The sequence below is a fragment of the Limulus polyphemus genome, unplaced genomic scaffold, assembly GCF_000517525.1.
Source record: "Limulus polyphemus unplaced genomic scaffold, Limulus_polyphemus-2.1.2 Scaffold841, whole genome shotgun sequence".
NCBI classification, from domain to species: Eukaryota; Metazoa; Arthropoda; class Merostomata; order Xiphosura; family Limulidae; genus Limulus; species Limulus polyphemus.
The window spans coordinates 168165-182303 of record NW_013666451.1 but is presented as its reverse complement, the minus strand read 5'-3'; the positions used below and the strand labels follow the sequence as shown (position 1 = coordinate 182303).

General features: G+C 33.9%; 1 protein-coding gene across 2 annotated transcripts in view; it reads left to right on the top strand.

The window, feature by feature from the left end:
- Positions 1–14139, top strand: part of LOC106460816 (5-oxoprolinase-like) — a 356751-nt gene that overhangs the window by 214162 nt on the left and 128450 nt on the right. For both annotated transcript variants that reach the window (XM_022387614.1, XM_013920558.2), the window contains exons 17-18: positions 6242–6354; positions 9694–9757. In XM_022387614.1, the coding sequence (XP_022243322.1) occupies positions 6242–6354; positions 9694–9757 (177 nt within the window). The remainder of the gene's footprint in view (positions 1–6241; positions 6355–9693; positions 9758–14139) is intronic.

The following is a 14139-nucleotide window of genomic DNA, read 5'->3' as shown; positions in this document are numbered from 1 at the left end:
TGGAACTATCATGTACTTTGTCGAATATTCAAGTTCTTACTAGAAATAGGGTACGCTGGTATATAAAAGAAGGGAGGTAATGTGTGTATAGACAATGAGTAATTGAACTGCAGTCAGAGAGAGACGTATTGTTGTAGTTAACGTTCGTTCGTTATTATAGTTTGTTATAACGCGACTGTTGAGAATAAGTGTATCGGTAAAGTTATATTCGGAAAGAATAAACCAGTTTTATTAAGTAAAGGCTTGTGTCGCTTAAGTTTCGTCGGTACGAAGTTACGGAAAATCAATTAAAAAAAACGGAGACGTAACAGTATTATTGACTAGGTTTTTCTGCAACTTGTTGCTACTTATGGGTCCAAACATTCATATGATTGGATTCCCATTTAAAATATAATTGTTTGAATGTATAAAGCAGTTCACTTGAATATATAAGATGGTATTTTCTGGCTAGTGGATTTCCATCAAATTATTAAATTGGGGCCCACTACCTGAAGGTTTGAAGAATACTGAGTTGTGAAGTGTGTCTGTTTACCTTTCTGATTTAATGCCAGCATGAAATACTATCCTGCAAGTGACCTTCATTCACTTATACTCAGGTGCTGTGAGAAAGTAGGGCAGGCAAAACCCAAGGCCATTACCAGATGTTTTGACAGAAATGACAGCTTTCTATACCTGGACAACATGTGCTATCTTTCCTGCAAGAAACTCAGTTAATTGCTGATTTGCAAACAAAGATCTGGACAGAGCTAGCAAGAGGTGAAATTAAGAGGTGTTTACTTTATTAATTTCCACATCCAAACTGAACTGAGAGCAAATTCAAAATTTTGAAAAATATTTACATATTCACTAAGGTAGTAAAAAACACATGGTGTCATCCCATACCACAAGAGGAAGAGTATAGAATAAGTTCAGAATTAGTTTACACCAAAATAAAGTTTTGTTTTTATAACTCATAATGTGTAATAAAATATGACATCCAGAAAGACAACTAAGGACAATACAGTGATGAAAATATCAAATATTTATGTTAGCAGTCAGTCAATCTTGGTATATTGGGAGAATAAAAGTTTGTTTGATTTGCTTTTAAAGGCACACATATGAATATACAAGTGTTACACATTTCTCTTATTAGATAGTTTTCTATTGTCAGTTTTTCCAGTTTACCTCCAAAGCCAAAGATGAAATGCTTAACAGATTATAGCAGCATTGTTGTTCCAAATTTCTTATTCATGTTTGAGCTAACAAAAAAATGTGTGAGCATGTTTATGACCGTAACATTTTTGCTTCATCTGCACATCTATGATGAAATTAAAAATAAAAGGAGCACTTCAATTTGGATTATTGGTTCATTTGGATTATTCAGTAAAAAGATGAATGCAAATGTTAATGATAACAAAATAAATATATTTATTCAAGTAAAAGTGTTACTAGTTAAACTAATGTTCACTAATAGGCCCAATACTAATACAACAATTTCAACTACCTGCTAATTCTTTTGTATCTTGGGAATCTCAATAGGCAAGACCAACACTGGGACTTAACCTTCCTTAGGCAGATGATTGCTTTCTGGACAGAAAACTGCATTTCATGCATTGACTCTATAATTACATTATATAAACTAGACTTCATTCATAGTAAATCATGGAACAACATTTGTGTACATAGAGGTACTGTGATTCTCTCCACATTGTACACACATGTGTTCCACTGCTTCTGAGCCTTCTTTGGTTGGCATCAGATGGTTTTACTATGTAAATGAAGCTCACATGTATAAGAAATCGATAGCTTCCACAGAACATCCATCATGAATATACTAATGCCAGAATCTAGGACTGTGATGACTACCTTCATTCTGTGGTTGACATTACTTAGACTTAGTCAGAGATTTGCCTCTCCAGTCACATCTGGATTACCACTGTTTGCCAGAAAGATATCAGTGTTAACTGTTGAGAGTGGTAGTTTCACTTGGAGAGCCTTATGTATTGTGAGATCAACCAGTAACCTGGCAACTCCTGTATTAATGAGCACCTTCTTCTTGCAATCTTCTATCTTTATGGGTATATACTAAACACCACACAGTTTTGAGAGAGCTGTGCAGACCACTAAACCTTTTGCCCCCAGCTGATTTCTACACATCCCCAAATCAGTGACCATACATGACTCATCCTCCATTAGTTTCTCAGAGTGGAAGTTGAAATAGTTACTTTGAAATTACCCTGTTACCCGCACCCAAAGAAGATGATGCTTTAGTCTTCTCTTCTGCACTGATGTCCAGGTGGAATTATCATTGGCATCAGTTGTGGCACAAGTATCATTTGAGGACCAGGGATACTAAGCTCATTAACTAGGAACCAATAGGATTGTGTTACAGTGCTGGGATGTATTGGCTGCTGATTTGTTCTCAGCAAAACTCAAGCTCTAAGTGAGGTACTCATTTGAGTATGGTGATTTATTTGAAGCACAACTATTGCAGCTACTGATGCAAGATTTTTTCTCTCTTGTAGCCTGTTCATAATTGCAACTTCAAATCTTATTGACACAGAAACTGCCTCCATCAGTGTGAGAATATTTGTTATACCCAAGTCATACCTTATTGTCTCACTTGGCATTCTATCAATGATGAACTTGTATATCTGCTTATGGCACCCAAGTTTTGGAGGGACTCCTTTTTTTGAGTTTTGATATTGGTTAAAATGCTTGTGCAACCTTGGCTACAGTTGTATTTAATTGCCATAGTTGTGCCTTATTCAAGTGCTGAAGGGTATCGAGGGCTAAATCATTACACCTAAGGGTTAGGAGTCACAATGTCTGTTTTCAAGTTCCGCTATTCCAGGCAGAAACATGCCTGAAATGCTTCAAAATGTGGTCCAGATTCTCTTTTGCAGCATCCTTAAACCTCAAGGTTGTATTTGTGTTACCTCTGTCAAAGCTGCCAATGGTTTTAGTGCAAACCTCTCACCCACAGACTGTCAGCCAACACGAGGCTGAGATGTCCTAAATATCACAGATGTGGTGGAGTGGGCTGGTGCAAGGAGCCTTACATTTGAAAGAGGATTAAGTTTTTGCCCTTGAGCCACAAAAAAGCACATTACTGAGTCAGCTTGCTCCCAGGCTTCTTTGTGACCTGGGGAACACTGACAGTATACTTCCTTAGCATGTAAAGGCTCTACCCCACAGAACACCACTTTCATTAGTTCATTCCTGCTGTCTCACCTGGTTGCAGAACAGCCCCTTCTGGTGTACACAATCCACCAGTGGCACATCCACACACACTCTCTCTCTCCCTTGCCCAGTTATGAGTGGCATCTATCAGTACCTGGGTTGGACTACTCTGGTCTGGAAATGCCAGTCACAGATTTATCAAACTGCACACTACCATGATTATTCTCCATCATCTGTGTCTCTTGTGTGGAGAGAGGTTAAACCTCAAGAGGAGAACTTTATCATTTGTTCTGCAACAGATTATGGTAGTTTTCCTTACTGGATTTATGGATGCAGTGAGAAAGACATCATCAGCACAAATATGATGTCCAGGAGAGGACTTGATAGACCTGAGAGCTATAGCTCTCTCTGACAGCCATTTACCAATGCATAATTTTTCATCCTGGTCTTAAGTCTGACTTATTGAAAATGTCTCATCTTTATGTACAAAGCTTTAACTGAATAACACAAGAGTTCAGAAGAACACAAACAAATACACTTCTCCAGGAAAAACAAGCATTAGGTAAAAACATATCCTGTACTATGGAACCAAGTTTTTATTTTGTACATACTTTGTGGTATTCTCAGGTTCTCTGATTTTCTGCCAAGTAATTGGGTAGGAACTGCAGAATAAAGGAAGGCTTGCAAGAAAATGTAATACAGAGCAAAATTATGGAGTCTTCTAACTGCATCTGAGTCTTACACAAGGAATGAGACTGGACACAAATTAAACACAGTGAAAGAATCTTTATTTCAAACAATATCAAAGTTAAAAGATAGGTTTTAGGTGTGTGGTGTGCCATCTTTACTGTAGAGCAACTCTTTATTTGTGTTATATATAAATCTTTAAAACACTCAGTTTCTGTCAAAAGACCTTGTTCCCATTTTAGTAGTTCTTGATTATTAAATGATGCTTGCCATTGTACATACAACAGAATCCTAAAAAAAACAAAAAACATGAGAATTTTCACCTTGTAGAGAAGGTATGTAAACGTCTGACATAATCTGACAAACAAAACCATGATCTTAGTTCTATTTCATTCTTTAGGTGAGGCTGGAAAATTTCTCTTTAAAAATGGTCTGAATAACTTCTTGTTCATCTAATTTATAATTTTTAAACCAAGTGCATATGAAGTTATGAAATTTAAGTGCTTCTTAGACAACTTGAAACATAAATGTTAAAACTTTATATCAGTAAGTTGCTATAATAATTTTTTTGTCCACTATTTATGGCTCAAGTTAAACTAAAATTGGTAATCATTCTTTTGTAAGATGGGCCTGGTGGTTAGGGCATTCAACTTGCAATCTGTGGGTCAAGGGTTCAAATCCCTTTCACTCAACATGCTTGCCCTTTCAACCATGGGAACATTATAATGTGACAGTTATTCTCACTGTTCATTGGTAAGATAGTAGCCCAAGAGTTGATGGTGAGTGGTGTTGGCTAGCTCCCTTCCCTCTAGTTTATCACTGCTAAATTAGGGATGGCTAGCACAGATAGCTTTACATGAAATTCAAAACAAATTAAACTGTTCATAAACTTGTCATGGAGTTTATATATGTTACATTACCGAATATTCTATTAATTATAAACTAGTTATGGAATTCATATATGTGATGTTACTGAATATTCTATTAATGATAGACTTGTCATGGAGTTCTATATGTTATATTACTGAACATTCTGACCCCCCTGTGGCTGAGCAATAAGCCTTACAGCTTTAATGCTAAAAACTAGGTTTTGATACCCATGATAGATACAATACAGGTATCTCATTGTATAGCTTTGTGCTTAACAAAAAACAAACAAACCACACTAAATAATCTGTCAATCATAAATTTGTCACAGAGTTCATACATGTTACATTAATGAATATTCTATTAATCATAAACTTGTCATGGTGTTAATATATATGTCACATTAGTGAATATTCTACTCTACATTATGTAATGTAAAACAATATTATTATGCTTAGTGTTTTCTAAAACAGTGCTATGCAGTTTTATGCTCTTGTCCAAAATGTATACTGTAAAAGTGTTTTATTTTGCTTAGTGGTTTGTTCCCCTGAGTTGAAAGTGAAGTAGCATGATGTTTTATATTGAACTATTTTATGTTAGATTGAACAAGTCTGTTTTTTCTGTCTTTCAGTTTCTTTGTTTGCAACACCATATAGTCATATATATATTTCTTAGTGTTGTGTTAATACATGTTTTGATTATTATGTCCTGTTTCAGGATTTATATGGTAAAAAGATTTACATTATATAGTGTTGTAATTCAGTGTATAAAGCGATAGTTGTTCTTATTAAAGTGGGAAGTTTTATGGACTATTATACTGTACATTTAAATTTGAGAACTTGGGGATTGTTTTGCCTAGTTCATGGTTTATTGTTGGTATTTATTACTTTTATTATTTATTTGAATTTGGATTATAAAGGATTATTTTCAGGTCATTATGGCCATATCCTCAGAACTTTAATAGTACTTAACCTATCATTACTAATATAAAGTATTTAAAATAATAGACAGATATCTGTGGTTGTGTCTACCATTTTTAGAAGAAGCTCTCAGTTATGATTTTTTTTTAAATTCTTGAAATCCTTTGTTTTCATTGTTGTTAAATTTTTGTGATCCATGCCTCTTGTTTTAGTGAAATGTGGTTTATTTGTTGATGTAATTTAAAATAAAAATGCAATGCCATTAGCTTTTCACAATTCAAGACTTTTATCTTAGCAAAGTCAAGTAGCTACAGTAAAAGCTAGTAGAGAATATTAATGGCAGATTGGTCTGTTAAGTATTTATCATTTAATATTTACTTTTTTCAGTATCAGTGTTTATGCAGTTATTGTCATATGCTACACTGTATTGGATAGAAGAAAAATTATCATCACATAGAATTAAAATTGGTACAAAATTTAAAGTTGGTATTCCTAAATTGTATTTAACTTTAGAAATTTAGTTTTTATACTAAACCAATAGAAATAGGAATTTTATGGTATATTTTGTGTATGGTTTATTTACTGTTAAATATTATTCTCCACAGCACACAAAGTGTTACTTTGAAGGTGGCTATCAAGATACAAAGGTGTTTTTGTTATGTAATCTTCTCAATGGGCATGTGATCACTGGTCCTTCTATAATTATAGATGACAATTGGTAAGTTTTGAATACATGGAATTGCTAATCTAAAGAGATTGATAAAAGTTTGTTTCTTTAATGTCTGTTGTAACCTCTGAATGTGTTTAGAACTCATAGGTAAACAATTTCAGTTGATAACTAGTGCTAATTATTTTGACAATGGTTTTTTCTTTAATGTTAAATAATTTTGGTTGTATTAGCTGCAGACCTCCCTGCAAACATATAATACTTGTAAAACGTTTTTCAGAAGCTTAATCTTTAAAACCCGTGTAATTTCTGAAAGAGCCTGTAAAAGCCTATAAAAGCTTATTTTTTAATACTGCAGAGTGTAAAAAAATGCATATTTACAGAAATAATTTTGATATTCATTTAAAATGGTCCACCAGTGGCTCATCACTAAATATGAAAGCATATAATGCTAAAACTTGGGTTTTGATACCTGTGGTGGTCAGAGCAAAGATAACTCATTTGTAGCTTTGTGTTTTGAAGTAATTGTAGCTGTCATACATGTGCATCTAAGAAAATGCTTATTGTGGCTGATATATGTAGTGTGAAAGTAAGATGTTAGAATGTACTACAAGTAATTGCACATAACTCTACAATTCATTTGTGAGTTTGCCCCCAGTGTTGTTATCTGAGGGATAGAAATGTGTGCTCCTTGTACTTTATGAATTAAGTAGAGGTAAGTGAAAGAGATGAATCAATGAGAGCACAAAAGAATGAATTCTGAAATTAATATTCTTAGTTTCAAGATAAGTAGGAAAGCTTATCCTTAATTGTTAGGTAGAAGTTAGAAAACAACGACTGTAGAACAGGACTATTTGATACATTTTCCGAAAACTTATTATAATAATATGTCACCAATGTTAAAGCAAGTTTGATAAGTGTTTTGTAAGGGCCTTAAGCAGCTATTTCTCCTGTGAAAGTGCACATTCTTTTGCCATTTTTACAGAGGGGAAAAATCTAATATGCCAAGCTTTGCACTAGCTTCAGGTATAAGCTCTTGGTCAGCATCTTCATGAACAGATGAGAGCAGCTGCTTGTCTTCCTCAGAAACACTGGAACTCTCTGGCTTGTGGCCAAGGTGACTGTAGAACTTTCCGCATCAGAACTTGAGATGTCCTTATACAAATGGGTTATCATCTGCCTGGCATTATCATCTACTGAGCATTGGTTACAGTCCTGTTGTATGAGGTACTAGAAGTGTCAACTTTTCTTCCTATAGTGTAGTCCAGTTGAACACTGGGCACTCACTCCTTTAGCCACTGATCATCCAGTGGATGAATTACAGTCTTGGCAAAATGGGAGATGAGGTTTTATTGCCCTTGCCCATTGTCATCCACTTTTTGGTGAAGTTGTATGAGGATTTTATGGAAAGCACTTTCGATAGGGTAGTCTGGAACTGCATATTTGATTGGCTTATTGTGCTTTTACATATAGCAAACTTTTCAGCCATGTCTCATAAATTTATTTCCTCTGCCTTTACTCTCCTCACCTCTTCCTTCAGTTTGGTGTCAGTGTATCCTTTGTATGGTTTATGCTACTTACCTTTGCAGGCATTGGAGTTCTTTCTTTTGTAGTGATGAACTGTCATTCATAGGCAGTCTATAAGCTGTACTGGTAAAAACAAGCCATTTTTATGTATTTCTTATTCTTTGATAAGAGTAATTATAGATATAATTTTCTGTATAGAAGGTACAGGTAAAATGTTTACATCAGTATGTATACGTACATATAAATAATATTTTTTTTATTTATTTACATTTTACAAATTTACATATTTATACATTATATATTATTATTATAAACATTAATTTCATTTTTTCCCAACCCAAATAACTCAAATTACATGACTTAAGTAACCAAGCTTTCCATCCATGTTATAGCTGCTAAAACATGGAACTTTTTGAGACAACCAATATATTCATTTATCCAGTGAAAACTTTAAAATTTCATTGTATTATTCATATAATTCCAGCTTTTTTGTATTTACTGTGTAAATAGATATTTAATTACCACATTTGAGGACAAATTTGCGCATACCTTAACTAAAATAACTCCTTAATACCAAATTTGTGATCATTTGTCCAAAATATGGTTGCTCAATGGAGTAGGCATGTTGATGCATGTTTGGTTGTCATGGCATCAGTTGTTAGCTTGTCACACCATCCAGAATCATTTTCTAACTAAATCAAGATAGCCCCATTCTACATTATGTTTGAAGTGTATACCCATATTTGGTTCTGTAGGAATATAATACAGCACTTCCACAAGAGAGGTTTTGCTAAAAATAATCTGCATTTCATGAAATGTAAATTTTATCCTGTAATTTTATATTTTATCCTTCCTTTTAAAGGATGTCAGCATCAGACACTGCTGAGAGGCTTACAGTTATAATTGGTATGTTATACTACAGGTGTGTGTGTATGTAACTGGTCTGAAAACTCAAGATTATATCAGAAAGAAATGCATCCATCACTATCCTGATCTTTGATGATGATGAATGAAACAGGCCTGTGAATTTAAACTTCACAAACGTTGTTTTGGTTTTAATAACAGGTTTTTCCATAATTCAGCTATGCAGATTTCGAAAATAATATTTATTTTTTTCTATCACTTAAGGATTTTTTACAAATTGGGAAGAAAAAAAACTCTTAGTTAGATTAAATTATTATTTCATTTAGCACAATGAACATTTTTTATTATTATGTTTGTTAACGAAAATACAAACAGACTGAAGAAAAGGGAAGAACAATGATGTCAAACGAATATGCATCCTCATTCATTCTGTTTTTTTTTTTTGTGAAATCTACGTCTTTTAGTCTCAAAGCTACATGTTGTGGTCTTTCATTTATGCATTGAGTTATGATGTTTTGTGAAAAATCTGTACGTGATGGAGAAAAATGGATATCATTTTTCAATTCAACATACAGGAATTACCATAGAACATGTAAAAATTTCAAGACAATAAAACCATTGCAGTCCTGTGACATCTGTCAATAAATAAAGGGCAATAGTTCTTAAGTAATAAAAAAATATATATATATATATATATATATATATATAGTTAAATAATCATGTATATAATGAAACACATATAACTACAACATGTCTATACAACATTGTTTGCCCCTCAGTGGCACAATGATAAGTTTGTGGACTTATATCATTAAAAACCAAGTTTCAATACCTGTGGTGGGCACAGCACAGATAGCACAGGAAACAAAGAAAATTGTTTATACATCTTAGATACATGAAACTACTAAGAAGTTATAAGTTTTTTTACTGACATCATTAAAATTTGTGTCTATATGAATAATTTTTCTGAAAAGTCTTAATCCATTATTTTTATTTTAGTACAATTTTAGTGGAACCAGACTGTGAAGCTACAGTCACTGCTCAGGGTGACATAGAAATCAAGGTATGAGATATGTTACAAAGTCCTTGAATATGTGTTGTTAGCAGATTAATTTTAAAATAAAATAGTAGTTGTCAGTAATTTATTCTATATGATAGGGATTTGTTAACTGTCTACCTATGAGATCTGCCAGTTTGACCAACTTCATTACCCTAAATTGATCTTTAGAGTTTCTATACTATAAATTCTAATATGTTTTGTGTATTTTGATTAAACTTTACAAGCTTTCAGTAAACCTTTTATGTCTTATGACAGAAAATCAGAATTTTTAATGAAGTTTCTGTACTATAAAGTTCTCCGTGAATATATGGAGTCAAAGTGTTGACTACTTCAAGTGCAAAGTGATTTTCATGCTAAGATTTAAAATACTTTTATTTTTCTGAAAATAGTCAAATTTTATTCACATAATCTGTAAAACCTCCTAAATATATTTCAAATGTTTTTTCAGTAAAACTATATTTTATCTGTTATTTTTTTCTACCCTAACGCTGTACAGGATCAGTCAATTTGATGGACATTGTAACCACCTAACAAAAATGTAAAATAAATCTAAATTACCCTTTTTTTCTTTCTAGAATGACTTCATATTGTAACAATAAATTACATTTGTTTACCTGAAATAGCTTAGAACTCATAACAGTATACATCTGTTTCTATATAACCTTTATTGTTTTATTGCATTTTGAACTGTGTCTAATTGTAAATGTTGTAAATCACTAGGTGAACATGTAGTTCACATTACCCTATTGAATTATGTAATGCACAAGCTACTAGCGAACTGCTTGAGAGCATACCTTGTGAAAAATTTTCATTAAAATATTTTTCTTTATCTTACATAATCTAATGAAAGTGTTATTAAACCTGAGGGTACAATAAATGCACAAGTTACTTTATCGAATTTTTTTATTTATCTTCTTATGAAAGCCATTATGGTATGGTTCTGTTTTTGAAAAAGTAAGCTCTCTTTTATACAAGTAATTGGTCTTAGTAATGATCTTGAAATAATTTGAATGGATGACTACTTCACACTTGTCTCAGGCATGCTTTAGTGCAATCAATTATTTCATGTTATTTCACGCATGCCTGGTGCAGCCATCTTGTGATGGACTTGATGTGGTTTTGTTTATGACAAGGTCAAGTAAACTTCTAAACTGCATTTTATGTTTTCAGTGGTGATATTCTGTCTGTATATTTAAAATAATTCTTCAGATATCATGCAGACATAAATATGCATTCTTAATTATCTATGAAGGAGGATATGCAGCTCTTTCTTTAACATATTGAGCATGTTTACCAATACAAAGCAAAACTATAGCTATTAAATATTTATAAACTTAATAATTTGGTGGCTTTATGTAGTTTTATATATCCAAATATTCTGGATTAAAAGAGTTGAGTTGAGCACTAGGTGACAGTCTCTTGAGTTGTGCCACTGGGTGCTGATCCTTCATGTTTAGACAAACAGTATATGGTACTTTTTTTTAACAACAGTATCATTTCAAGTAGATCTGTCATACTGCAATTCAACCCTCCAATTGGAATTCTTCATCCTACAACCACATGGAAATCAGTTCCCACTGAGTGGTTTTTTATTGGAGCTGGACCAATCAACATAAGCCCTCACACATGTTGATCATGCTTCCTTATCCAACCTCATTCTAGTAGTTTTGCATCATGATCTCTATCTCCATGTGGTGGGTCCTGGAGGTTGACGTTCCACACACATGAGCTCCAGCTTCTGTGCAGTCCTATCAGTGGGATGATGTTGCTCCAGTTGATGGTTATTCCTTTGGCCCTTCACTTTTTGGAGTTTTACTACCTGAGAATGATGTAACACAATACTGAGCCAGACCAGTGGGGTTTGATTTGTTGTGAACTGCCACATTGGCACATCCCTTCCTACTGTCATTCGGAGGTTGGTTTCCCAAATGACTGGTTGTGAACATGAGACCTGTTTGGTGGATCAGTTTGGTAAGTATATCCTTCCATTCTCCTCAACTTGAGGTGAAGACAGTGTGGACCCTATTCCTACAACAGGATGGAAAATGTATGCCTGATTGGTTTTGGACTGGAGTTGACGAGCCACATATGGTCTGATGCACCTTAGCCATTCTACACCATGGGGCACATCCTCTTATAGTTGTTTTTTTTATATGCACCTCCTACTTTCTGCCCATGTATGTGACATCTTTTTCCACACTGGGCAAAGAATATACCTAGTACAGAATTGGTGCAGTCTCCCACATGTATTTCCCTCCAACAGGGGTCACACCTCTAGTGTGTTCTTTGGAGGCTTTTGAAAGATACTTCTCTATATTCCTTGCATCAGTCCCTCCACCACTTCAATGTAGGATTCTAGCTATATGTGTGAGAAGAGGTAAGATACCATATTGGAAGTTAATTTCATACACTGAGAATATATTTCCAATAGATCCTTACCTCTTCTCACATTTCACACTCTTCTTCCCCACTTAAAACCGATGCTTCCTTCTGCCTAATCTCGAAGTTATAGTTTGGTAGGATGGAATAAAGTGAGTCACATGCGTAAGGAGGGTATGTCGCATTCCTATTGGTGAAGGGTATGATTTATATGCAAAGACACAGTGAACCATGTTAATCATGGGATAAGTGGGAGTTCAAAGCTTGTGGTATATGAAAAAAGTCTTTGCATATAGAGGGCAGTACACAACGAGAATAGCTATATGTGTGAGAATAGGTAAGTATTTATCAGAAATATATTTTCAGTGTAGGAAAATAATAACTTGCTAAGTTTATACGAAGCTAACAATATAAAATAACCATGTTAATAAACTAACCATAAAGGCTTTAATACATTTTAGTCATAAAAATGTCTATATTAGACATTCCAATTAACATTACTAAGAAAAGCAACTCTTAAAAAAGAATATGGAGTAAACCTCACTCATAGATTCTATTAATACTGGTTTTCTACTTCATGTACTGTGTTAGAGTTGATCTAACTGACTACAGAGACTGAGAAAATTTCTGGTAATGCTTTATCTTATGACTCTGTGTCTTGACAATAGCCCTGCATCAGTTTTCACTTCGAAAGGCTCTGTCATGTCCAAAGCACACCCCTATTTTTTGCTGGATTTCAATAATTTATCTTTTGTTTGAGGATGATGGTTCCTTAGTAACCATTTCATTGACTGGAATATTATGAATACCCATTACATTTCCCAGCTGCCTGATGTATATGATGATAGAACAGGTATGTCATAGAAGCAACTAGTGTACATGTAACTTGAGGTGCTTTTCAACATGGAGGTTCCTCTTACCATGTTGCATACTGTTGTATGGGCCACATAGATGACCTTTGCTACTGCCTATTAGTTTCTTGGATTATCTCCTGTTACATGATGCCATATTTTTCTTACTATGTCTAGGGTATGACTTGTTGCAAGTCTGTTTCTGTATAGTCTTGGTATCATATATTTACACGTATTCTTTTGTTTTCCAATGCCTTTAAATACAAGGGATAACTCCATCTTGGAAATTCTAAATTTCAAATATGAATGTATGAACATTTTGCACCACAAGGAGCCATTACATACTCTTGCCAAAAGTAATCAATTTCTTATATCCTCACATTACCTAAGAAATGCCAAACAGTGTCAAATATAGTTGTAATACACTCATTTCACCATGACTTTAGCTGTGGTTGTTATGTTACTTGCTGATTTACATATTCAAAATCATTTTAATGTAACATATTCAACCCTCTCTGTTTATTCAAATACTACAGCATATATACTGTTGCATATCTGCTTGTTTGTTAATTTCTGGTCTAAATTCTTTCCGAGGAACTTCAGTGATACAAGTCCTTTCTTAATTAAAGCTAGTTTATTCTTCCTCAATACAACTTTTTGTAATACACAGAATTTCCACAGTCATTTTAAATTGAACAACCTTTATAACACACACTATAAATCACAGTGATTGACACACTTTACCTATGGTGCCTACTGTTCGCTTGACTCAATTATCTATCTCTTCAATCTATCTGCATATCTATCTATTGCTGGCTTTATTTGCTGGGCTTATATACTAAAAAAGAGGGCGTCTGGCAAACACTTGGACATTCGCGGGGTTCCTCGATAATTCATGATCCTTCCAGAAACTCCAGCATGCATGCTTCCAGTGTCACACGACTTCCACTGTCGTAACACTGCCCCTTCCTTAGTATTGTTCGTCCTGAACAGTAGCCACTTACATTAAACCAATAGGTAATTAACAATAACTTAATTAAATGTACAGAATTTACAAATGCAAAATTAAAATACAACAAAGTCTCTTAATTTTACAGGACGTTTCTTCTTTCGTACTGGTTTCCATCTCATTGGCTTCTGCTTCACTTGGGGTTC